At 40.9% G+C, this 25,997-nt stretch overlaps 1 protein-coding gene across 12 annotated transcripts in view; it reads left to right on the top strand.

The window, feature by feature from the left end:
• Positions 1 to 25,997, top strand: part of Sh3kbp1 (SH3 domain containing kinase binding protein 1) — a 362,797-nt gene that overhangs the window by 240,321 nt on the left and 96,479 nt on the right. For 11 of the 12 annotated variants that reach the window (XM_060375097.1, XM_060375099.1, XM_060375093.1 and 8 more), the window contains 2 exons: positions 8,144 to 8,219; positions 24,787 to 24,881. In XM_060375097.1, coding sequence (XP_060231080.1) covers positions 8,144 to 8,219; positions 24,787 to 24,881 — 171 coding nt within the window. Of the gene's footprint in view, positions 1 to 5,923; positions 6,129 to 8,143; positions 8,220 to 24,786; positions 24,882 to 25,997 lie in introns of those variants that run through there. The other variant, XM_060375102.1, reaches the window with a different exon arrangement.

The following is a 25,997-nucleotide window of genomic DNA, read 5'->3' as shown; positions in this document are numbered from 1 at the left end:
CCAAGTCATGATTCTAGGGCATTCAAGAGCAAATGTCCTTGTTGTAGGGTGGAGCATCTTTTGGGGGTATGCCCAGAAGTGATATAGCTGGATCTTGAGTTATGGCTATTCCCAGTTTTCTGAGAAAGCTCCAGATTGATTTCCATAATGGTTGTACAAGTTTACATCCCACCAGCAATGGAAAACGGTTTCCCTTTCTCCACATCCTCTCCAGCATGTGTTGTCACTTGAGTTTTTGATCTTAGCCATTCCGATGGGTGTAAGGTGAAATCTCAGGGTTGTTTTGATTTGCATGACTAAGGAGCATTTCTTAAGTGCTTCTCTACCATTCAAGATTCCTCTGTTGAGAATTCTCTGTTTAGTTCTGTACCCCATTTGCTCAACCATGTTCATAGCAGCTTTATTTGTAATAGCCAGAACCTGGAAACAACCCAGATGTCCCTCAACGGAGGAACATTTACACAATGGCTACTACTCAGCAATTAAAAACAAGAAAATCATGAAACTTGCAGGCAAATGGTGGGATCTAGAAAATATCATCCTAAGTGAGGTATCCCAGAAGCAGAAAGACACACATGGTATATACTCTCTTATAAGTGGATACTAGACCTATAAGATAGGATAAACATAATAAAATCTGTACACTTAAAGAAGATAAGCAAGAAGGAGGACCTGAGGTAAGAGGATCAATCCTCACTCGGAAAGACAAAGGGGAAGGACATTGGAAGAGGGAGAAAACAGGGAACGGTACAGGAGCCTACCACAGAGGGTCTCTGAAAGACTCTACCCAGCAGTGTATCAAAGCAGATGCTGAGACTCATAACTAAACTTTGGGCAGAGTGCAGGGAATCATATGAAAGAGGAAGTAGTTAGTAAGACCTGGAGCATATAGGAGTGCCACAAGGAGAGCAACAGCATCAAAATATCTGGGCACAGGGATATTTTCTGAGACTGATACTCCAACCAAGGACCATTCATGGATATAACGTAGAAACCCTGTTCAGATGTAGTCCATGGCAGCTCAGTATCTGTATCCAAGTGGGTTCCCTAGTAAGGGCAAGAGGGACTGTCTCTGATGTGAACTCAGAGACTGGCTCTTTGACCACTCCTCCCCACCCCTGAGGGAGGAGCAGCCCTGCCAGGACAAAGAGGAGGACATTGCAGCCAGTCCTGATGAGGTCTGATAAGCTAGGGTCAGATGGAAGGATAGGTGGACCTCCCCTATAGGTGGACTTGGAGAGGGGCATGGCAGGAGATGAGGGAGGGAGGGTGGGATTGGGGGGGAATGAGGGAGGAGGCTACAGCTGGGATGCAAAGTGGATAAAATGTAATTAATGTAAAAAAAATAAAAATTTAATTAACAGAAAAACAAAGAAATCATGAAATTTACAGGTAAATGGATGGAACTAGAAAAGATCATCCCGAGAGAGGTAGCACAGACCCAGAAGGACATATATGGTATGTACTCACTTATAAGTGGATTTTAGTCATTTAGTACAGAATAGACATACTACAATGTACAGACTCCAGGAAGAAAAGTAACAAGGAGGACCCTAGGGAGGACACATAAATCCCAATCAGAAGGGGAAATAGAATAGACAGAGGTAATTGTGGAAGAGTGGGAAAAAGGACCTCAGAGCCAATCAGCCAGGGCTCAGAGGGGCCGGTGGAGTCTGAAGCACCAACCAAGGGCAATGCATGGTCTGGACCTAGGTCCTCTACTTATAAAGAGTGATGGGCATCTTAGGCTCCATGAGGGCCCAACAGTCAGGGGACTGGGGGGTATCTCTGACATGGACTATGTTACCCACTTTTTGATCATTTCCCCCTGATGAGACTGCCCTACTAGGCCACAGGGGGAGGAAAAGGAACTCAGTCCTCCTGTGGATAGATAAGCTGGGGTATCTGGATGGGGACTCCCCTATTCTGAAGAAATAGGGAGAGGGAGGATGTGGGAGAGTGAGTCGAACTGAGAGGAGAGGAGGGAGGTTCCAATGACTGAGGTGTAAATTGAATTAATAAAAAAATAAAAAATAAATTAAAAAAAGAAAATATGTAAGAAACCTTAGGAAAGAGATGTTGTTCACCTACTTTTTCTGTAGACTACTCATTCTTGTGGTGTTCTACTGGCTGTCAAAAGAAGTTCTATGCTTGGGGAAGACTGGAATATACTGAGACAGGCTTAAAGATAAAGTTAAATACTAACTTTATAGGGTTTAAGCAGTATTCAGTGTTTTCCAGATTTATCAAGTTAGGGATTAGGTGTTTTGGTCATTACTTAGTAAGTAGAGCATTGTAGGGGAACATACTTCTGAAGATTATTTCAGGATGGTTGTATGTGTGTGTGTGTCTTTTTCACTGTATTGAACCATGCCTTTTATTTTTAATGCATGTGTATGCATTAAAAGAAAAGTGATGGAACCTGGGAAAACACTGATTGGACAAGTTAGGCAGTGTGCTGTCAACAATGACCAGGCTGGGAAATACTGATATATCACAATAACTAAAACAGTGGGGTTCCTCTCCAGGAGGTAGAGGGGTCCTCTGATTTGTCAAGGAGGCCATCTCCTCTCTTTGTACCTGATATAATTGGATGTTTATGCTAGGGTTAATGGGCCATGAGTGATATCCGGAGCTCTCTGTTTTACCAAGCAACCACTAACTAACCTCAAATTTTATGAAGAAAATAATAAACATCTAGGTCTTGCTCCATTTCTGAAACAAGGGTACTTAAACTGCCAAATGTTTTATAGTAGACAGGCCTTCTAAAGCAGCCATGAATCGGACAAGGCTTTAATCATGGTCAGACAAAGAGCTTCAACAGAATTTGGATTCTAAATTTTCAAAACAACTCCGGTAAATGAAAATCATCTGAATATCTCTTAAGTATTACGATCAATTTCATAATCAGAAAAAAATTTACTTATCTTTGAACTTTTATTTATTTTGCCTTTTTAAAGACAGGGTTTTGTTTATGCTTCTAAAGCTGGCCTTAAATTCAATAATCCTCCTGCCTCAGCCCTCCCAGGTGCTGGCATTTACAGACACGAGCCACCATGCCCAGCAGAAGATTATTCTTAACATTTTGGTTTTTCTCATTGGCTTAAGAGAATGTGCCCTGAAATGTTATAATTGACGTAGCAACACAGGAGGTATGTCAAAGGCAAACCCCAATGCTGGCCTAGAACTACAAATGTTCTTATTCTCTTTGCTGGACTATGCCTTTTATTTTTAAAACTCCAAGTTGTGTTTTCCTATGGCATATGTTTTGTTGTTGATATGATATAGTTGAAGTGGAGTGCACCAAATGCAGGCAAATTGGCAGTTAGAGAACTGAGAAGCCTTCCAGAGGGAGCCCACAAGGCAGTCCATTGTAAAGACAGCTCTTTGTAATTGTTCTCTTCTGGCTCTGACATGCTCGACTCCTACCCTCCCTACCAAAAGCCAAGAAGACTTTTCATAATGCCATCAGTCATAGGTACCCATGAAAGGAGTGTGTGAAAATAAAGATAAGGGTTTTGATGGAAAACAAAAACTAAAAAGCTGCAGATACAGTTATATGCAGATATGGTTTGGTGTTGCCTTCCCTCACTGCTCTCTACTCAGTATCTCTCCAGAGCCTGGAGATGAGTAGGATAAGGGTAACCGTACCACACTATTGGGTATCCCTCAGCACACTACTGTAGAGAACCGGCCCCACAAAGTTGTCATTTCAGTGCACGACAGCTTCCTGCCTTCTGGTCTGTGTTCTTGCTTCACATTGAATAGGCCCTAATGAGTCCATAATGGACAGGAAGAGAAAGTGTACTGTCAGATGTTAGTGTTGTATAGAGAATACCACGAAAGAGGCATCTTTGATCTTGGGTTTTTACCCTTGTGTTTGGCTTTGTATGAGTGCGTGAGCTATGGCTATGTGTAGTTTCTCAGACCATCATATACTTCTAGAACAGCTTCCAGAAAGCCTTGCCTATGGACAGGAGGCCCTGCCAACTGCTAGGATGCAGGGAGCCCCCACCCCTGCCCCATTGATCCTGGCTGCCTTTGGATTGTAAGGGTTGTGTACAGTGGTCTTCAGAAAGGGGATTTTTAGAGATGGGTTTTAAGTATGGCCTCGTGGTCAGAAACTTTTTCCACTCCAGGGAGTTTGCATCTGAATTATAACAGCTTTTAGACCAATTGTTTGAGCAGGGTGCTGTTCTCACATTCCACAGTCACAGAGAGGAACAGATACATTCATCATTTGCAAACTAGGTTTCCCTGAACTCAAACCCAGTGATTGTCTTTATCTTGGCATGTAAAAGGGAAAAAGTTACTTGCTCTGCTAATTGAGATCATATGGTATTTATCTGTTCTGATGCTGTATTGCTGGATCTTGTGGAGTTAAAGGACACGTCTGCATGAAACTCCCACTGTAGACAAGATTACCTTCCCCATCACCCAAATACACCAAAGTTTGAATAGTGCTCTTGGCAAGAACTTTTATTTATTTTATTTATTTATTTATTAAGAGGGAGATGGATTCAAATCATTATTCAAAGGAATAGGTTTTCTGTTTTGTTGTTTTTTTTATTTTTTTAGAAATTGGGTTTTATTTTTTAAATTATATAACATATATAGGTGTTTTATCTGCATGGATGATCACCATGTTCAGTCACTGTCTGTGGAGGCCAGAAGAGTGCACCAGATCCTCTGAAACTGGAGTTACAGACAGTTGTGAACTGCTAAGAGGGTGCTGGGAATGGAATCGGTCCTTTTCGAGAGCAGATGACTAAGCCACCTCTTCAGTCCTGGCTTTGTTTTTTTAAAGATGTATTTATTATTTTTATTTATGCATATATTCTATTATATACCTACATGAATCTATATGTACCATATTTGTGAAGATGCCCTCAGACTCCAGAGGGCATTGGATGCCCTGAAACTGAAGTTACAGGTCATTTGAGCCACCAGATGTAGGTGCTAGGAACCAAACCTAGGTCTTCTGTGAGAGCAATTAGGTATTCTTAATCACTAACCCATCTCTCTAGCCCCTAAAATAGGTTTAAAATGGATTTGGGGATGTAGGTAAGACAGCAAAAAGGGATACTAAGGTGGTAATTACTGAATCTTAAAACATATCCAAAGTGATAGCCTGTTTGTGGAGAATTCAGCTATGTGTGTTCCTCTCTATGCATAACCACTGCCATTCTAAATAACAGCTTCTGGGTCAGGGCACAAGCATGCAAGAGCAACATGGGTATTTATGCTGGGAAATGTTTAAGTATTTGCAGAGAAAGCAAAAGGAAATGTCGGGCCAAGCTTGAAAGCACAACTTGCAAGCCTGTTCCTTCTGAAGTCACTCTGTGATAGGCGTCTGCTAGCTGATCTCTCAGGAGCGGCCGTGTGCCACGGCAGCACGACCCCCAAGCACCTCACTGGTGCTTGTCCTGTTTTATTTGTGCACAATAAAACAGTGGGGGTGGGACGGCCTTGTAGGTGAGCTTCCATTATAGGCGACATAGACAGATATGTGTCCTTTAAATAGCAATGTTAAGTTCTTAAACCAGCGAGAAAAAAAGAAAGCAGGGAGCATGTTGTGGAAACAGAGAAGGAAGAAAAGATGACTTAAAAGCATTGAAAGCATTAAAAGATGACTTCTGTTGTCTTTAGGTATGGAGACAGGTACTGAGCTTTCAATCCAATAAAGGACCTTTAATTCTCACTAACAGAATTCCTGCTACATCTGGGTCAGTGGTTCCTAAACTGGAGCATGCAGCAGAGTCTCATGAAGGGTGTGTTCCCTCAGAGACTGCTTGGACACCATGCCCAGTTGCTTCTGATTGAGCAAGACTAGGGCAGGGCCTGGGAATATCCCGGGCTGACAAGTTTTCAGGTGTTGCCAGTTTAGTAGGCAGTGTAGCTTCTAGCCCAGAGAGAAGTACCATAGTGCTTCCCGTCTTTGGAATCCCTCTGGGAGCAGACTGAGGGAGGGAGGAACATGGTGTGCCCTCTAGACTTCTAATCACGGCGCACAAAGATGAAGAACTGAGAAGATGAGCATAATGTGAGCGTCACTGTGAACCCTATTGCTGAGATCCGTGGAAGCCAGTTCAGTGGATTTTTCCGAAACCATGAAGAGAAAAAACAGAGTGAGCATTCACTTTTTTTTTTTTTTTTTTTTTCCTGTAACTGTATTTAATCAGTACTCTTTCTTGGCACCTGATGAGTTGAACGTTCTGGCAAATCAGGATGTCAAGCGGGAGGGTAGCACTTTCTGTGGATACCAGAAGAAAAATGACACTTCTGGTTTAAAGCCCAAGCCATGCATTTCCTACTTCCTTTTTGTGGATTATTTGTTGGTTCGTTTCCTTGCTTACTCCAGGAGAGGGATTAAAGCAGAGTGGACAACAGCCCCTCGCTGTTGTTACAGTCCCAGGTCCTCTCTTTTTACTCTCAGGGAGAACTGAAGTCCTCCTTGCTTTTGCTTGCCTCCTCCTGATGTGCTAATGGGATCAAAGCTCTATTCCAGCTTTCCCTGCTCAAAAGGAGAGGCAGAAGAGATTGCCAGATGTGCTTCCAGCAGTGCTGATAGTGAACAGAGCTTCCGGGTTCTCTCACTTTTCAACATAATCCCCAAACTGTCTCTTCATCAAATTTGACCTTCTAGCAAAATAACATCAAACTTAAAAAAAAAAAAATTTCCTTGACACTTGCATAGAACCATAAAATACTATTATGTTGAGTACTTACTGGTAGAAGGTGGCATATTATTTAGGGTTTTCATTTTTTTAATCCAATATAGAAAGCCTTGTGGCACTAAATAAAAATGTCACCATGTAAAATGTAAAGGTTTTCCGTCACAAACATTTTAAAAAATTCATGAATGTCTGAAGATTTGATTTCTCTTTTTTTCCTTTCTGTGATTTATGCATATTTAACGTTAGTTCCAATGTTTGCAACATGAAGAACCTTTTCAAATAATAAATGGCAAATGAGTTTCATTTGAAGAAAAACTCACCCATGCCAGTTTTTTTGTTTTGTTTTGTTTTAATGACACAGCTTATTACTCTTCCTATGTTCAAGGGACAGAGAAGTTTACTTTTCCCCAATGGCCTTATGGATGAAGATGCCAATTCATCTGGCTACTTGGTTGTGACAACTGTTGTTCTCATGTCAGTGGGCATCTCTCCTTGGGCACTAATCATGTGCATGTGGGTGTGATGGCAGGAAGAAGAGTGGGGACAGCCCTCACCTCTGGAACCACTAGGTTGGTTTGTTCCTGTGTCTCACTTGGGTTCTGAACTGCTAGGTAGCCTGTGGCTTCGGGAATTAGACAGAGACAGTATTCAGTCTTTTCTGTGGATGACTCATAAATAACAATGATAGAATTCACTACAAACGAAGGAGAAGGGAAATCAGAACAGACTCAGTGTTTTTTATTTTTTTTTTGAAACAAAACTAATAGATGTACATAGGGTCTGAAGTGTGGACCTTTTATGACTTGGAGCACTAACTGACTGGTAGGAATGGAGCTGAAGACCCTCCTTGTTCTTGTTTTAGGAGACAAATAGACTCTTTGTAAAGGACTAGAATAATTTTTGCTCATATCCCACAAAGTAAGTGACATCTTAGGTGATAAGAAGGAGTTAATATAAGGCCCAGTGGTTCTGCACAGTCTAGCTTGTGCCTGCCTGTGCATCTTCCTATTCCTCCACGTTTTCTCTCAGCTGTTATCCCTCCCTGTGTTCCTTTGCCTCATTTCCTCCCACCTGTTTCCACTCTTCCATTATGGCCTTATTCTGGAGCATCTGTATTGGGCCAGACAGTGCACCTCAATACATTTGTTCAGCTTGTCATAACATGAAAACAACTGGATCTTTTTGTCTGTTCAAAACAATAACAGATCTGTAAATAATATCAAGAGAAAACGAGAAATAGGAGGCACCAGAACCTTCAAGGACAAGCCCTTTCTGTTTTACCCTCTTGTTTGTCAGTGAGGATAAGTTTCATTAATATGTGGCAGACAAATCACAGAGCAGTCTCAGCTCATGGCTGTGGTGTCTAGAACCATGTCTGGGGGTTTTCTCATTGTGATGTTGATTTTGTTCTTTTGATTAAGGAAATGAATCATCCCACTGTGTAAATCATCTTATTTCTTCCTCAGACAATTGGGAAGAAGTTACCTCCAGCTATATCAACTGCAGACCCAGCAAAACCAGAAATGGACAGCAGGACAAAGAGTGAGTTTCCTAATTACCAGAAATCCCTATACATCTCTGAAAGCTTTTGCGTATCCATAAAAAAGCACACAAATGGCTTTTCTTCAATCTCCATGAGTAGAGTGGCAGCACACATTAGAATCAGAATTCTTCTGTTTTTTGTTTGTTTGTTTTTTCTCATTTGGGCAGTTTGATTGTTTCCTGTCACAGACATTGAGCCAACATGTAAAGATAGAGTTTGTCCCTATGTAAACAGATTAGGTGGCCAAAGGACCCAGGAGAATGCTAACTAAAGCACATCAGGGATTCCTGGATCTTCCAGTAGAGAGGCCTAATCACTAAGCCAACATTACTTCCCTTTCACTTATGTTGGCCTCTTCAAGACATCTTTTAAAAAATATTTTTATTTCTAATTATGTGCATGCATGTGTGTCTTTATGGGGATATATGTACATGAATGTGGGTGCCTGTAGAGATCAGAGGCATTGAAGTCCTGGTAACTGGACTAGCAATCATTTATGAGCTACCTGATTGTTGGTATGTTGGGAACTGAACTCCAGTCCTCTGGAAGAGCAGTACATACTCTTAACCACTGAGCCACCCCTCCAGCCCTACATCTTTTCTTGAACACCTCCAGATATTTCTATGGTATCTCTAGGCAGGAGATTCAAGTCTTTTGGAAGGGTTAGGTGAGTGGACGGAAAGAAATTAGTTCCGTTATATAATGATGCTAGCCAATAAAACGATCACATGAACCACATAGAGAAATTAAATATTTACGGAGACTACATTAAAAACGGAAGCTCTTTGATCACCTCCCCCTGAGGGGAGAGCAGTCTTACCAGGCCACAGAGGAAGACAATGCAGCCATTCCTGATGAGATCTGATAGACTAAGATCAGAAGGAAGGAGAAGAGGACCTCCCCTATCAGTGGACTTGGGGAGGGTCATGCGTGAAGAAGGGGGATGGAGGGTGGGACCGGGAGGGGAGGAGGGAGGGGCTTATGGGGGGATTCAAAGTGAGTAAAGTGTAATTAATAAAAAAAGAAAAAAAAACGGAAGCTAATTTTAATACATCGTGTTTCAGTCAGTGTATGTACATTCAACCTTTTCAGTACATGATTCTTGTAAAGTTATCAATAAGGTGATGTAATTTTTTTTCCAGTGTGACATCTTCACAGTGTCACATGCAGTTTGTGTATATGGTATATCTCAGTTTAGAGTAGCAGCCACATTTCCTAGGGCTCAGTAGTCACATGTGCCCATTGGTGAACACACCCTACAGGGTATTCTAGGAGGAATACGGAAGCCCTTAACAAAAAGCCACAGCTCTCAGAGAGATGGTCTCTGCTAAGCCAAACAAGAGTGACCATGGCCTGGCAACATGCATTTTAGGTTGATCTGCATGGCATCTTCCAATACAGAAACAGTTACATGAACTTTTTTTTTTATAGCCACAGAACAAAAGAAAGTCATAAATCAAGGCTTTTACACAATAGTTCAGTGGGAACAGCAGGTAGGCAGGTCATGGTCAAGTCAGAGAAATCTCTGCTGTAGGTTTTAGATGTTCTCTGATAACATTCTTAGCTGTTGGTCTGGTGAATGCTAAATCTACTTTTCAAAGGTTTTGCCTGATACAAAGGTAGGTAGTCAATGGTTGTTAAGAGGAATGAAGATAACCCAAGATAATTTTGACTCTCAAAGATTGTCAGTGTTCTATCTCTTCAGTCAAAAACTGAAAGTCAGTCAGCCTCATAGAGCCTTCAACACACATGTGCCATTTTTTTTTCCGGGAACTTCAGTTCACAGGGCCTAAGATGGGCTCCTTGGGCTAGGTGATGCACGCAGTTGCAGATGCTCAGCTACCTAGAGCATGCAGAATCCTGCCCGTAGCCCATGCCTTGTTTGGTGCTTTAAATATGATGTTAGAAAAAGCATCGTGTGGTAGAATAGATTTCTCACAAAAAAAGGGGGGTGGATTTAACAGAAAATGGATGGAGTGTTTGTCTTAGCTACTAACATGGCCTCAGACAAATAACTTGCTTTAATTTCTCTGGCCTTTATTCTCATGGTCTACTTTACATATCCAGTCAGAATGTTACACTAGATAAAGAAAAGCCCCTAGTTTTTTTCCCAGCATCTTCATCCTCTCTTTCAGTCTTGAAACCTTTAGGACTCAGTGTGAATGATGTTTCCACTCCACAGTATTGAATAGCCAAATGGGAGAGACAAAGGAAAAGATGAACAGTTCTGTGAGAGTATGAAATATTGTTGGGAATTGATGTTAATATGCCTGGCAGTGGGCATCAGGTCAACAAGGTCTTGGGGGATTTACTGTTTACTCTTGGGCACTTTCTATGGATTTGGGAGCAAAAATTTGCCCAGCTGAATTTTACTGTATACATTTTCCCTCTGGCATTTCTTACCCAGAAAAAAAAAATAGGGTAATTGCTCTCACATGATTACCATTTCATGGAACCCTAAGCCAGTGTAATTCCTCCAACCTTTGGATCAGTTCCCTGTTTCTGGATACCACCGTTGCATCTGTGTTCAGGTAAAAGGTTACATACAGAGTGCTGGGCAGCCTTTGGAAATGATCCTGAGCTTGACATCCAGGCAGCCTCCTTGCTTCTTCCCCCTGGCCTAAAATAGAAACCTATGGCAAAGAATGCCCCGTGGTACAGAGGAGAGTGGTTTCTTCCTGCCAGCTGTCTCCTCAACACACTAAACCACAAGCTCACATCAGGATCCAGAGTTATGATGACTCAAAAATACTCATGTGAGTTGGGTCTTTTTTTGAGTGATCCAGATTTACTTAAGCAGGAAACATTCTCCCCACCCCAACCCTAAACAAAACGCTTTCATGATACTGAAATTCATCAGCAACTCATGCAGTGGAACAGATTGGCATCATTTTCATAACAAGAGGAAAACTATCTAAATATTCATAACAAAATGCCTCGAGGTGCCTTCAGCCTATCACATCTGGTGCCTCGCTTTTTTCTTATTACAATTGGTGCAGATTTGTGGTCTCTGTAGGATAGAAACATGGCCCAGAAGACAGGCCTCTTTAGCATCTTTCTGAACTATTCAACATGATAGATGCAGAAGACTCTAAATCAGGGCTTCTCAACCTGTGGGTCATGATCCCTTTGCGGTTGAATGACTCTTTCACGGGGGTCATATATCAGATACCCTACATCTCACTTATTTACATTACAATCCTTAACAGTAGCAAAATTATAGTTATGAAGTAGCAACAAAATTTTATGGTTGGAGGTCACCACAACATAAAGAACTGTATTAAAGGGTTACAGCCTTAGGAAGGTTGAGAATCACTGCTCTGGATGAACGAATAGGTTTGGAAAATAAAACTCCCTAGCAGAATTTGTACGAGGTGGGATCAGACATCTGGATAAAGTATGTTTGGAGGTGGGAGTGGGACACAAGCTAAGTTTGTGTCAACTTCAGTCCTATTAGAGAAGAAAGCTTTCTTGTTTTCCTGATGGCTAGCCTTTTCCCCAAAGTCTCTACGCCTTTCATCTGAGCAGAAAAAGCTGCCCACGAGAAGAGTGGTGCTCCAGCCTCTGCTCTGAGGTCGAACAGAAAGGCTTTGCTTCCCACGTTTCCACTTTATTCTTTTGAAATGATGCTTCTCTTTTAAACATGAGAGAGAAAGGTATCCTAATTAATACTTGGTATTAAGATCAAAGACAGTTGAATAGTTTCTTCGTAAGGGAAGCTGTTGGGTTGGAATTGACTAACATGGTAATGTACATTCCGCTCTTCATTTCCATGTCTAAGTTCCATGTTACACATCACTCACTTGGAGACTAGATGTTAGCACCTACCTCTGAGTCAATGTCTTCATTGACTTGTCTCCTGGAAATTGTTGTCTATGGTTGTGACATGTGGCTTCATTGTTACCATTAGATTGTTGATCCCTCTAAGTTTAGGATAGACACTGTATTTGATTTTCCCATGATGCAGCCTAGAACCATGCCTAGAACTCATTGGCTATGTAGTAAGTGGAGGTTGAACAAGTGGAGACTTTTAAATGATTTCTGCCATTGTGAGGTTTTTGCTTACTTTCTCTACCCAAAGCTCACTCATTCTGAGCCTGGAGATTTGGACACATCCCAAATGAAACACATCTCCTCCTCACCCATTGATGTCTTTATATATACCAGAGCCCTCAATGCTCAGTCTCCCCAAAGTCCCCTCTCTTCCTAGAAAGCACCTTTCATCAAGTGCACCCAATACCTCTGCTCTCTGGATTCAGAGTGAGGGCCTTCCTATGACGGTACCCAGCTCCGTAGGTTGGTTAAAAATCAATCACCTTTTAACTTCAGTCCTATTAGAGAAGAAAGCTTTCTTGTTTTCCTGATGGCTAGCCTTTTCCCCAAAGTCTCCACGCCTTTCATCTGAGCAGAAAAAGCTGCCCACGAGAAGAGTGGTGCTCCAGCCTCTGCTCTGAGGTTGAACAGAAAGGCTTTGCTTACCACGTTTCCATTTTATTCTTTTGAAATGATGCTTCTCTTTTAAACATGAGAGAGAAAGGTATCCTAATTAATACTTGGTACATAACTGAAGAGAGTCAAGTTCCCACGGTGTCTAAGATCAAAGACAGTTGAATAGTTTCTTCGTAAGGGAAGCTGTTGGGTTGGAATTGACAAACATGGTAATGTGCATTCCACTCTTCATTTCCATGTCTAAATTCAGTCTGAATGTACTTCTGCATGGGCCAGATCATTCTCTGTTGTGGGGACTGTCCAATGTACATCACAGAGTATTTAGCAGCATCTCTGCCCTCTGTTCAATAGATGCCATTAGAACCCATTCCTCTCCAGATGTGGCAATTTAAAATGTCTCAAGGTATTGCCAGTGTCCCTTGGAAAGCCTATCTTGGTCTGTATTCTGTTACTATAGTAGAATACCACAAACTGAACAGTTTATAGATAATAGAAGTCTATTTGCCTCATGGTTCTTGAGGCTAGGGTATTAAAGATACAGGAAAGAAACATGTTTGGTGAAGGCTGTTGAGTTGTATTATAACATGGTGAAAAGTATCCCATGGGCTAGAAAGAACAAGAAGTTGGGGATGTACATCAGTTGGTAAAGTACTTGTCTACTATGCACCAGATCCTGAGTTTGATTGCTAGCAGCACATAAAACTGGCCTGGTGATGCATATCTTTGTAATTGCAGCACTCTAGGAGTAGAGACAGAAGGGTCAGAAGTTTAAGGTAATCCTCAGCTATATATGAGTTTGAGGCCAATCTGGGGTACATATGATGCTATCTCAAACAAAACCAAAAGGGCTGGCAAGAGAGCTCAGTGGATACGAACATTGCTTTACAAGTATGAGCACCTGAATTATTCTTTTTTATTCTCGTTCATTTATTTATTTAATTTATATCCCAACCCCAACTGCAGCCTCCTTCCTCCTTTTCCCCTAGTCCCACCCTCCCATCCTCTTTCCCCTTTTCCCCTTCCCCTTCTCCTCAGGAAAGAGTAGCCACCTTCCCCCCTCCCAACCTGCTCTGCCACATCAAGTCTCATCAGGACTAAGTACAATCTCTTCCACTGTGGCCAGTCAAGGTAGCCCAGTTAAGAGAAAAGTGATCCGAAGGCAGGCAACAGAAGCCGTATCAGATATAGCCCCTGCTCCAGTTTCTAGGGGACCCACATGAAGACCGAGCTATGCATCAGCTACGTATGTGTAGGGGGCCTAGGTCCAGTCCATGCTTGCTCTTTGGTTGGTGACCCAATCATTCTTGTGTCTGAGTATTGCATATGCTCACATGTATGCACACATGAAGAGGCTAGGGGAGGACAATCAATATCTTGTTCTTTATCATTAGCTGCCTTATTCCTTTGAGGCAGAGTCTCTCCTGAACCCTGAGCTAGATTGGCAGCTAGCAAGTCCCATCAATCCTTCCATCTCTGCTTCCCACGGCATCGTGCTTACAGAAACACAGGCCATACTTGGCTTCTTATGTGCGTACCAGATTCTAGATTCAGGCCCTCATATTTTTACAACAAACCTCTTAACTACTAAGCTATCTCCCAGGCACCATGCCCATAATTTCTGCATGATCTACAGGACAAAACTAAACAATAAAGAACATAATAATTCTCAGCTCCTCTGTTTCCTCTTCATATTCCATCTTCCCTACTTGCCTTGTTACCCTCTTTGAACTGCAATCCTTCCATGCACCCTTTTCTCAGCTTACTTTTCTTCTTACCCTTTTAAAAAAAAACCACCTCAGATGGAGCTCACTAGATTTCTCTTCTGCCTCCTCCTACAATAGCTCATGGAGGACTGGAATTTAAATCTCTAGAACCTACATATGAAGTCGGGTATGGCTGTACATGCCTATAACCCCAGTGTTGGGGAGTGAAGACAGGAGGATCCTGGGAGTTTACTGTTTCAAATAGTTCTCTGGCCAACCCTCCTACCCAATACAGTGAGCTTATGATTCACTGAGGGTCCCTATTCCAATAAGGAAAAGAGTAAGAGAATACCCAACAGTCTATTCTAGTCTCTCTATGCATGTCCATGAGTATACATATCTATGCTTTCATATTCATGCACCACACACATACACACACACACACACACACACACACACACACACACACACAGCACATACATATACACATAAAGGGAAAAGATTGAACTCATAATCTTTAGTCCTTTTATAACCTATGTTAATCCATTTATGAGAGTAGAATCCTCATTTCTTAAAAACCTTCCATTAGGCATCATCTCCCAACATCCTTGCGTTAGTAATTAAGTTCACAAATACAGGGCCTTTGGAGCACATGTTTACACACTACAGCAGAGCCCCAGTTTTGAACTACTATGCTTCTAGTAAGTTTTGTTAGGGTGTTATTACAACCACCTTGCTCCTTGATGTACAATTGACACGCATTTATTGGCTTTATAGTAAACCTAGTTTATATTTGAGCCCTCCTGCTACCACTCATTGCTCTAAATATGATTCAGAGCTTGAAGACTCCTCTAAACAGAGTATGCAGCAAATCAGCCCTAATACTACTTCTTACTACTGTCCTGGTCCATCCTTGGAGTCCCTGCTATTATCAGGCTCCTTCCTAGTATCGCATCTTGGCTAATACACATCGTTAGACAGTGATGCTCACAGTGTATTCCAGAACCAGGAGCAGGAAAAGCATAGCCTAGAAACCTTGTGAGAAACGCAAATCTGCAGGACCTATCCCCAGTCAGAAACTCTGGTCAATGATCTATTAAAGTCCTGTGCCTGAGGCTGATACCCACTCAAGTATGAAAATTTCATCCTGGGACGAGGGTGTTTTAAGCTTCTCTGATAATGGGAATTATCAGAGTTCTTACTTAGTAGATAGAGTCCTCTTCCTACCCAAGACTTGAAGGTTCAGATCCCAGGAAAGGGAGCTAAGAAGCTGTGGGAGCAGATGTTGCACACAACTTTAACCACGGGGAATGGCTGTGAACCCCCAAGTCCTGTTCCTCTGGTCAGTGTCCTTAGAGCATTGTAGAAATTCCACTGCCATTTTACCCCAAACAACAGGGTTCTATATCTCTGACAATGGAGGCTATTTTCTCATTTCTGACATTCACGCTTTGAGCTGACTGTGACTCTCAATCCCTTCCCCATTGTCACCTTGTCAAGAACCAGATTTTTGCATGCTTCATTTCTTCCACTTGATTGTAATCTCCCTGACAGCCAGATACTATTCTTACTTGCCTTAGTCTGTTGTCCTCAGAGCATGTGAGAATAGTACCCCTCAATGAAGTCCCAGAGTATTAAAATCTCTAAAAAGTAAAAGGTTTTAGTGCTTATAGAGTGATAAAACTTATTCTTGGCTGACATACTTGTTATTTCTCTCCCTTGGAGTGATAGGTCATCCATTTGCTGCAGAATTGTAATGATTGGGCACAGCCTAAGACCCCAGGAATGGATGTTACACATGATATGGCATGTGAAGCCTATTTCTTTGAAATTGTAAATAATTTTGTTCCCAAGAGTTCTGCTTAAAACCACAAACTAGTAGTGCCTTAGATAATACTTCTCCATTGAAGGAGAGAATATCTGATTATGATGTTAGGGAAAGTTAACATTACTGAACTGGTTCTGGTTCTCTCTCTCTCTCTCTCTCTCTCTCTCTCTCTCTCTCTCTCTCTCTCTCTGTGTGTGTGTGTGTGTGTGTGTACACATGTACATGGGTGAAGATATGCTTGCCTGTGTGTGCGCATGTGGCAACCAGACATCTAGGCAGGGTCGCCCTGAACCTAAAGCTCACCATTTCAGCTAGACTGGATGGCAAGACAGCCCCTCCCCTCTCGCCAGGATGCAGGTGTCTCGCCTACTAACCCTACTCTACCTAGCACTGGTTTTTAGGCAGGTGCATGAGGCTCCCGCATCTTTCACATTAAGCATTGGATATCTGATTTGGGTCCTCATACTTACACAGCAGGAATTTTCTCCGTAGAGCATGCCCCTAGCTCGTGATAGTCTTTCTTTTATCATGTCTCAAGGGAAAAGGAAACTCGAGTTTCAGGTATGACCTGGTATTTTCCACTGCTGCCAAAAGCTCTGGAGAGCTTTCTTTCTCTCTGAGTCTGGGTACATGGGCTCGTAATCTTCATAGGTTGAAACTCCACCATCAAGTGTTGTATGTATTTGTCTTGTCTTTTTGTCATTCTCATCTCTTCCCCTTTCTCTAAGCATTAATTTACCACTTCCATGTAAGGACAAAAAGGCCTACTTGGTCTGACTTGTGTATATCAATAGGCTCAGGCTCCAGAGAGTGTTCTGGATTTAAAGTATATCCTTATTTGGATGTGTTCAGGTGGATAACGTGTTTATTTTGTTTGTTCTGTTTTTATTTTATTTTTTTTGAAGCAGAAAGATTTTTTTTGCATGTTTGTTTGATTTAAGGAAGTTTCTTTCTTTTAATCTATTATAAATCCAGATGAAGGGAGTCATTGAATATGAACATGTGACTTCAACTTCTTTAATGGTCTGTTTTAAATAAACTGTAAATTTCTCAAAGTCTTGAGATTGAAATAATGTTCTAGGGAGAGGAAGGAACATTCTCCTGTTGTATACATTTTCTCTACCCTTTTAAATGTCTTTGTATGGTTCATTTTGTTTCATTTTTGGAAGGAAAGAGTCATTGCTTCTTATCAAATTATTTAAAGACTGTAAGACAAAAAGCTTTAGCAAAGTTAGAAATCTAGGCTTAGTCTAGCTAATTCGTTAACATATTTTAATCATTCAAAGGAAAAGTGACAGCAAAGTCATCTTAATTGCTGTATAAATTGTGCCTTTCTTTCTGTATATGTATATATTCATTCCTACTTGGTTTCAGACTAACTCCATCAAACTAATGAATTGATGGGAAACACCTTCCTGTAAAAAAAATTAATTTAAGTTTTTTTCTTCTTTGTCTGTGTGCTACCCAGTTAGAACTTAGAATCTTTCCATGTCCAAAAAGGACTTAGGTTTATCCTCTCTTTTAAAGCATACCAAATGTCCCTTGCTCTTTGACTTTTCTCTCTATGCATGTAATCTTACTATTTTGTGAAACGCAGTAGAAGCATCCTCCCCCACCAATTGTTGTGTGGATTTGTCCTGTCTTTTTGTCATTCTCATCCCTCCCCCTTTCTCTGAGCATTAGTTTATCACTGCCATATAAGGACAGGAAGACCTACTTGGTCTTACTTGTGTATCAATAGGCTCAGGCTCCAGAACTAGTTGATAGTATCTTTTGCATTGTGGTGGATCAGATAATATTTGCATTGAAATAGGGAACAGCATACAGTAAATTATTTTTGAAGTTAATAGTGATTTTACATATATATTTATTTTGAATGAGTATCTTAAAACCATTGAAACTCAAACCAATGTGTTCTTATTTTATGATACTTCTCAATTAAATGGCTAAAATGCTTCATAAGCAAGGATAATGTCCTATTTTAAAATACATCATGATAAAGTATGAGTCTATGGCTGCCATATTTGCTTAGAAGTGGTTATGACTGATGTGTTGAAATGTCATTGCTGGAAAGAACGAGGTCTAACCCAGTATGGCACTAGGTGATCTTAAAACATCCATGATATGTTTTTGAGGTCCTAAATCGAAGCCAGAATAGCTCAGTTCCCTAATCAGAGTAGCACTGTTTTCGAGTTGTTTAAACTTTGAGAATTGGAACATTTAAATGGGCTAAAGATGTTCTGCTGAAGTTAACTAAACTAACCTCTCTCCTCCTCGGCTGGTTTCTGATTTTATACCCGATGGCACTGTGTTCATCCAGAGCTACAACGTGGCTGCCTTCGATCATGCTCTCCACAAAATCCGGCTGGGAACTGAGTCCGGTTCCAAGTGTCCTGACTTCTGACCCAGAATCCACTACTTCTTAGGTGTCACTCAAGGATCATGAAGAAATATGCGAGAGCTCTGTGTCAGTGCTGGGGACATACACAGGGGCAAGTCATACCTTCCCCAGCAGCGTGCCCTGGGGAAGGTAGTGATAGGCTGTAGCTACAGTACCACTTACCCCTTGTCTTAATCTAAAAGTAATGCTTTCAAGAGAATTCTGTGTCTAATGCCTCTTAACATCAAACAACATAGCTACACGGTAGAAATGCTCTAAAATTAGATTATGAGGAGATTCACACAAGTGTAGAAATATTTCAGCACATTATACCATTGAAACGAGAGCATTTTCCTTTTATTTCAAGTTTCTTCACACAATATGGTTTGGTCATATTCTTTCCCTTCTCCCAAGTCCTCCCAGATCCTCCCCACCTTTCTACCCATTCAACTTCATCTTCTTTCTCTAAAATCAAAACAGAAATCATGGAGTCTATTTTGTGTCGGCCAACTACTCCTGCACATGTGGCCCGCCCCGGAATGCAGTTGATATAACCAGTGTTATATCATTGGGGAAAACTGGCTTTCCCTTTGCCAGTGGGTATCATCTGCAGATTGCTTCTTGGTTAGGAGTAGGATCCTTAGTCTGCTCCCCACCAGTACCCAGTGCTCTGGGGCCCTGTATATCTTGAACCTGTCCAGGTCCTATACTTGCTGCCACAGTCTCTGTGAGTTCATATATGTATCAGTCCTGTTGTGTCTGTAATAAGAGACTATTTCCTTGGAGTCATCCATAACCTTTGGCTCTTATGATCGTTCTGCCTCTATTCTTACAGATCCCTGAGCCTTGAAGGGAGGAGTTTGATAAAGACATCCCATTTAAGACTGAGTCTTCCGAAGTCTCTTGCTCTCTGTACATTGTCTAGTTGTGGGTCTCTGTGGTAATAGGCCATCCTAACATCTGCTGTAAGAAAAGGCTACTTTGATGAGGGTTGAGTGAGACATTGATCTATTGGCATATCTGTATATCATTAGGAGTCATTTAAGAATAATAGTATTTGGTTTTCTGCCAGGGACCAGCCTCAGCCAATTGTGGGTCTCAAGATCAGGAGGAATGGATCGGCGCAAGTGAAAATCACCTCACACACAGGGGCTGGTTCAAGCTGACAGATGACTCATTTCAAGAGACTGTTCTCAAGAGGCAGGCTCTCTGGTGTCTGCTCATGCTCTTTTTTTTCTGCTCTTTCTTTCTCCTTTCTCTCCTTCTTTCTTTTTTTCCCTTTTCTCTGAGCAGAGAGTCAATCCCAGTCTTTTATTGTTAAATCATTTCCTTATACATTTTTCTACATTATCATAAACCTTTTTGTCTTTCCCCCAAATATTGGCTTTTCCTCAAAAAACCCACAAATGAAAATAACCAGAATATAGCAAGCTTTACTCTACTTATACGGTACAGTGATTGTACTCAATCAGCCAAGAAATCACACACATATATACATACATGCATACATACCTACACACTACAGTGATTACAGTGCAGGCAAGCAAACATATTTAATCATTAACTCAGTGCTCTTCTCAGACAAACCTTCACATCTTAGGTCATCTGGGCAAAATCTTGTGGTTACAATAACTGGCATAAGAACAAAAGCTGCTAAAGAAACTAGACTATTCTTAATTCTCAGCTGCTATTTGTGGCTGTCCTCTACATACGCGGTACGGTGATTACAGTGCAGGCAAGCAAGCATATTTAATCTTTAACTCAGTGTTCTTCTCAGACAAACCATCACATCATAGATCGTCTGGGCAAAATCTTGCAGTTACAGTAAGTGGCATAAGAACAAAGAAGTGCCAAACAAATTAGACTATTCTTAACTCTCAGCTGCTGTTTGTGGCTGAGCAAGTTCTTCCTGAGCTCTTTCTAAGCATCTTTTGTAACAGGAGTGATCATCCAGACGGTCTCTAGCCCCTTCCTCATGAACTATACAAAGCTCCTGTAATCTCCCTATCCTATCCCAAAGAGTCATGGCCACGTGACCAAGTCTTTCTAGAAAAGGAAGTTATTATGAGTCCAGTAGCTTCTCTAGGGTCTAATTCCTTTCGACTGCTACAATCTGGGGGCTGAGCATGGAAATTCAAACAATTCCTGTTATCATTTAATATCCATGAGCAGACTAAAGTTTTTCAGGAAACAATTAGCACAAATGGCCTCTATAAATTCAATTTCTTATTCAGATAATTCAGGATTCACTGCCTGTACAGCCAGGAGGAATGCTTCCTCAATAGAGGTTGTTTCTGAGCCATTTCCTTCTCCCCTAGTCCTCCTAAAAACCTTACCAGTTACATTGACTAAGTGTTGAATTGGAGGAAAAAGATGGAGTCATAGTAAGAAATAAAGCAGGTAGACATACAGGAAAAAGCAACACCATTTGTAGACTGGTAATCCAGAGATGTTTTCTATAGGGCAATGGTGCTCCAGCAACCAGAACTGTGTCAAGCAGCTGCTTCCACAATCAGGTCATCCCTGAGAGTTTTCCCCTAAGGCCTATTACCTATCTAGTCTTGTGTTCTTGACCACTTTAGCAGTGTCATATGTGGGTTCCTTCTCAAGGAGTGGGTCTTAAATCCAAGGGTTAATTGCTCCCATAACATTTTTGCCACAACTGCATCAGTATACCTTGCAGAAAGTCTCAGTTATTAGGTCACAGGTTTTGTAGCTAGACAGTGTTGATGATTATTTTTCTCCACTGCTAGAATACAAAGTACCTTCCAGCAGCATGAACTCTGGCCAGTAAGGGTAAAAATTCTAGCTGTACACCAGTTCCATAAGATAAGTAAGTGTTGTCCTCATCAGGAGAATCATCCCTTTGGGTTGTGGAGAACAACCAATGGCCTTGGCAATAGCCTGTGATATTTGGAGAGGGACATGGTAGGGACCCTTTGGCCAATGACTCAACAAGATGTAATCCCTTCCTGGCACTGGAGGTTTTACTTGGTGGCATAAGATGTCTGGATGGGGCATTGTGCCCCCCCCATTAAAACTTAAATTTCTTTCATGTATAATTCAGGAAGCTTTTACAGTAGTTTAAGCTTTTTCAAATGTTCATTAGTGTTAGATGTTCCTTCCATGTTTCTCCCCTTATGCTACTCTCTCAGTCCCTTTCCCCATTTAATCCTCCTATTCTCATTTCTTCTTTATCTCTCTAAAATACTATATTCTATTTCCCCTCACTTCAACTTATACTTATTAAAACTTGTTTTTTTTAATGTAGAAGATGCATGCCCTTTACAGTTTATAGGGAATTTCTAAGTATAAAATAAAATGGCCCTGTGAAATAATTTAAAGGTATGCTAGTTAGCTCTTTCTTAGAAATGTTTCCATTATGGTAATTACAATGGAACTTATAGGCTGTGCCCTGAAATAGGAAGGTGAGTGATAAAGAAAAAGGAAATTACATAGTAAGCGGTTTTACTTTGGTAGAGAGTGATGGTGAGGAGGCATATTATATTGAGAAAATGTTTAAGAAGATAACTTGTATCAAGTTTCTTTGTGTTAGTATACCATTGTTTTGAGTGAATACATACCTACTGGATCACAAAACAGTAGAAAACAATTGGTTTTCTAAGCTGTGTAACAAGAGGTTCAGAGAAAAGGTCCCCTGGAGCTGCTGAATTTTAAAGGTAGCTTAATACCCTCAGTACTCAGGATCAAGTTTTTGGCTTTTATATTGTTCAAACATGATTACAACAATGCCAAACATTTTCTTGACTCCTGGCAATGATAAAATTGTGTTAGGAGCCTCAAGGTAGCTGGCAGATGGGGCCCAGTGGTAGAGTGTTCAGCTAGCATATCCCTGCCACCATGCTCCATCCCTAGCACTGCAGACAAAACAGAACAACCAATGACAGGTGACTCTTTGCCTTACATCTCTAGGCAACAAAATCTAGCAGTGCCATCTCTTAACAGATTTCTTTCTTCAGATTTCATGGGCTGGAAGGTCATATCTTACCCCTAAACAAATCAGCAACAAATGGGAATAAGATAACATTATTTGTCTACGGCCATAGAACCCTGAACGTGCTTTATCTCAGAAGCTAAGCGGAGTTGGTCCTGGTTATTACCCAGGTGGAAGATTAGCGTTACTTTCCAGGACCAAGTAAACCTGAGCAAAAGAGGATGCAGTCAAGTAGGAATGGCTGCTGGGAAGTTAATCCACAGTGGTTGATCACATTTTATTAACCTTTTTCACTGTGAGAGAAAAACATGATGTGCTCTTTCTTTGTTGGTCATGAGTAACTGATATTCTTTCAAAAAATATCTTCATAAAGATATTTCCATAAAGTTGGCACTTTGCAGGACAGTTCTTCAATAATACTGTGTGTTCATGTTTGAAGTTTGAGGTTGGGAAGTCTTATTTCACTAGCACAGTCAATTGGAAAATTGGTGAAGATTCTCATTATGCAATTTAAACATGTTTAACTTTTTCCATCCCTTTAGAACATCTAACCAGGTCAGGTTTGGGGAAGTTTTGCAATTTTTAATTAGAGATGACACATTGGTGATTCTCTAACTTTAGGAATATGGTCTCAATGTGTTTTAGAGCAGGTGCCTCTCAGCACACATTAATGACTGAAAACCTTAAGAAATCCCAAAGAACCTAAGAATGAAGGCTTTAATTGCTATCTGCACTGAACAGAAAATAAGAGGATCTACATAGAAGTAAAGTGATTCCCTTCCCTTCCTTGTCCCCCTTGCCATATCAACCTTAGCCCACAGTGTGTCTGTATTACGGACATTTTCATTGCCTTTATTTTAGATGTCACTCTTTTTGATTAATGGGATGCTTACCAATGCAAAACAATGTTTTTCAGTGGTATAAAATTTACTACAGACAATTTAATTGACACTTAAGCATACAGCTGTAGGTTATGACCTGAGTGTGTTCAAAGCCGTGAGATTTTGGACTCTGCTGGAGAATATAATAGATGTCTGCTCCAGAAAATACTAATTTCCTTGAGATTTTCTTTCTAACTTCTGTCCTGAGCCATGAAAGCTTAGTTTGCCAAGTGTCTTCTTTCCCAAATCCCTTACAAAAGTTTTCATTGTCTTCTTACTTGGTACTTTTTGATAGAGCTAATTTAAAATCAGATATACTTAAAAGTCATACAACTCAGTACGTACTTAAATTGATTTTGAATGCCCAAAGTTTTTTTTTTCTGCCTTCAATGAGGACTATATATTGTCTTCCTTATAAACAGCCACATCAATGAACATTTGTACAAAGAGACAGTGAGATATACATTAATAAGTTCACTCATCCCACACGGAGGTGCATAATAACATTTTGGCACGTGTCATGGACCCTGTATATGTCTGAGCTAGGTCCTCTACATATATCTTATGGCTGTGCAGCTTGGTGTTCTTGCAGGACTCCCAACAGTAAGAGTAAGAAGGTGTCCCTGACTCTTTTGCCTGCTCTTGAGACCCTTTTCCTCCTACTGTGTTGCCTCATGTAGCTTTTATTATGAGGGTTAGCCCATGTTTAGTGAAAATCCTTGGGAAGCCTACATTTTTATTTGAAGAGAAATAGAGGAGGAGTTCATCTGCAGTGGGCGGAGAGGTTGGGAGGAGTGAAGGGAGGGGATATAATCTGTGAGATAAGAATAAAATAAAAATATTTTGGTAGTATTTGTTGGCTGCTTGTGGTTGACATTTTTTACATGCAAATGCATTGGTATTTATCTCTTAATACATTATGTAAGAAGGAATTAGTTATTGTTTTATTTGTCGTGTTTGCTTTATAACAGAAATAAAGGCCCTCTTTCTGATTTTGTAATATCTGTAATAAAGTAGTGAGGAAAAAAAAATCAGGTTGGCCTATGCATATATCTTCAGAAAATATCAGATAGTTCACAATTGCTTTCTCAGGAGGAAGGACACATTTTTGCATTTCTACCTGAGAAAAGCAAATCATCCCATGGCACTCATGATCTATGATTCGTGAGGGTAAAATGCAGAAATAAATATGCATGAGCCCACCATAAGCACTCTAAGGTAGTTTTGGAGAGTGACTCATTCTCTGTGCTGCCATATTGTCCTATCAAACATACCTTTTTCTTGAGGTTAATGTGGCATGGAGCCCCTTCATCTGGGTCAGCTGGTTGGATGAAGCACCTTAAAAGTTGTGTTTTTTGTTCTTCTTACAGCCAAGGATTACTGCAAAGTAATATTTCCATATGAGGCGCAGAATGATGACGAATTGACAATCAAGGAAGGCGATATAGTGACTCTCATCAATAAGGTAAACGAAGAATTTTCTCCCACCTTCTAAATTGTAAAGTGCTTGAGAGTGTCTATAGACTATATGCTTTCATTTTAGCCACTTTATTCTGTTCTGAGACATGGTCTTGTTATATAGCCCAAGCTGGTCTTGTACTTACTATCCTTTTGCTTTAGCTTCCCAAGTGCTAGGGTCACAGACGTGTACCACCATGCCTAGCTTCTTTTAGACCTTGAAATACTTGGTTTTATGGTCTTGAATTTGTGAGAAAAAATGTACATCTTTCTTCTTGTTCAGGCTAAGTCTCCAGCAAACAAACCAACTTGAGAATTCATTAGATCTCTGTGTACCTTAGGGCCCGCTGCACTTCTGTCTACATGACTCTGAAGAAGAGTCTGTTCTGGAAGGAATGACCCTGAAGGCAGCTTACTTAACTGTGGATTCTGCCTTCTAGAGTGGCCAGGCTGGAAGCCCTGTGTTGCCGTTTTAGAAGGGGCTCTTAAAAGGTTGGCCATGCCTCACAGGCAGGAAACCCTTAAAGAATGTTTGCTATTCAGATCAAAGACAGGTAGAGTGCCTGAGAGAATTTTGCTTGTCTTGTTTCAGCCATAAACGTTGGATGATTTTATTATCATTGCAGCCAGAGCCTTGTAAAAAAACCTGGAGAGCGATAAAATCTGTGTGAAGCAAAGTGGTGTGCTAAGGTCTTGATCACACACTGTTTCTCCTTTCATGCAGTGCTGCTCACCCCACTGGTAGCTAAAGGTCGTATTAGTCAAGTGGTTCCTAGAACAAACAGCATTTTTCTCTGAAGTACAGGTTGTTGTTTTTTGTTTGTTTTTTGTTGTTTTTTGTTTGTTTTTTGTTGTTGTTGGTGGTTGTGTACAATGAGAAGCCACGTAGTCTTCAAGATGTAGAAAAGTAGGTTTGTTTGTTTGTTTGTTTGTTTTGTTTTGTTAAGCCAGGTGAGTAGCTGGAAGCATGTTATTTATTCTCTACGTGCCAGAATGTCTTAGAGATGACCATAGTCCCTTGAGATCTGATGGGATGGGGAAGGACTGTCAGTCGAAAGGATGCATGGTATCAGGGGGCTGGCAAGTAGAAGAGGTAATTTGGGTGGGGAAGGGCCCCCTGGCT

Source organism: Meriones unguiculatus, chromosome X (genome assembly GCF_030254825.1).
Source record: "Meriones unguiculatus strain TT.TT164.6M chromosome X, Bangor_MerUng_6.1, whole genome shotgun sequence".
Lineage (NCBI taxonomy): Eukaryota > Metazoa > Chordata > Mammalia > Rodentia > Muridae > Meriones > Meriones unguiculatus.
Note: the sequence above shows the minus strand (reverse complement) of the source record. Positions and strands in the feature narration are given on the sequence as shown.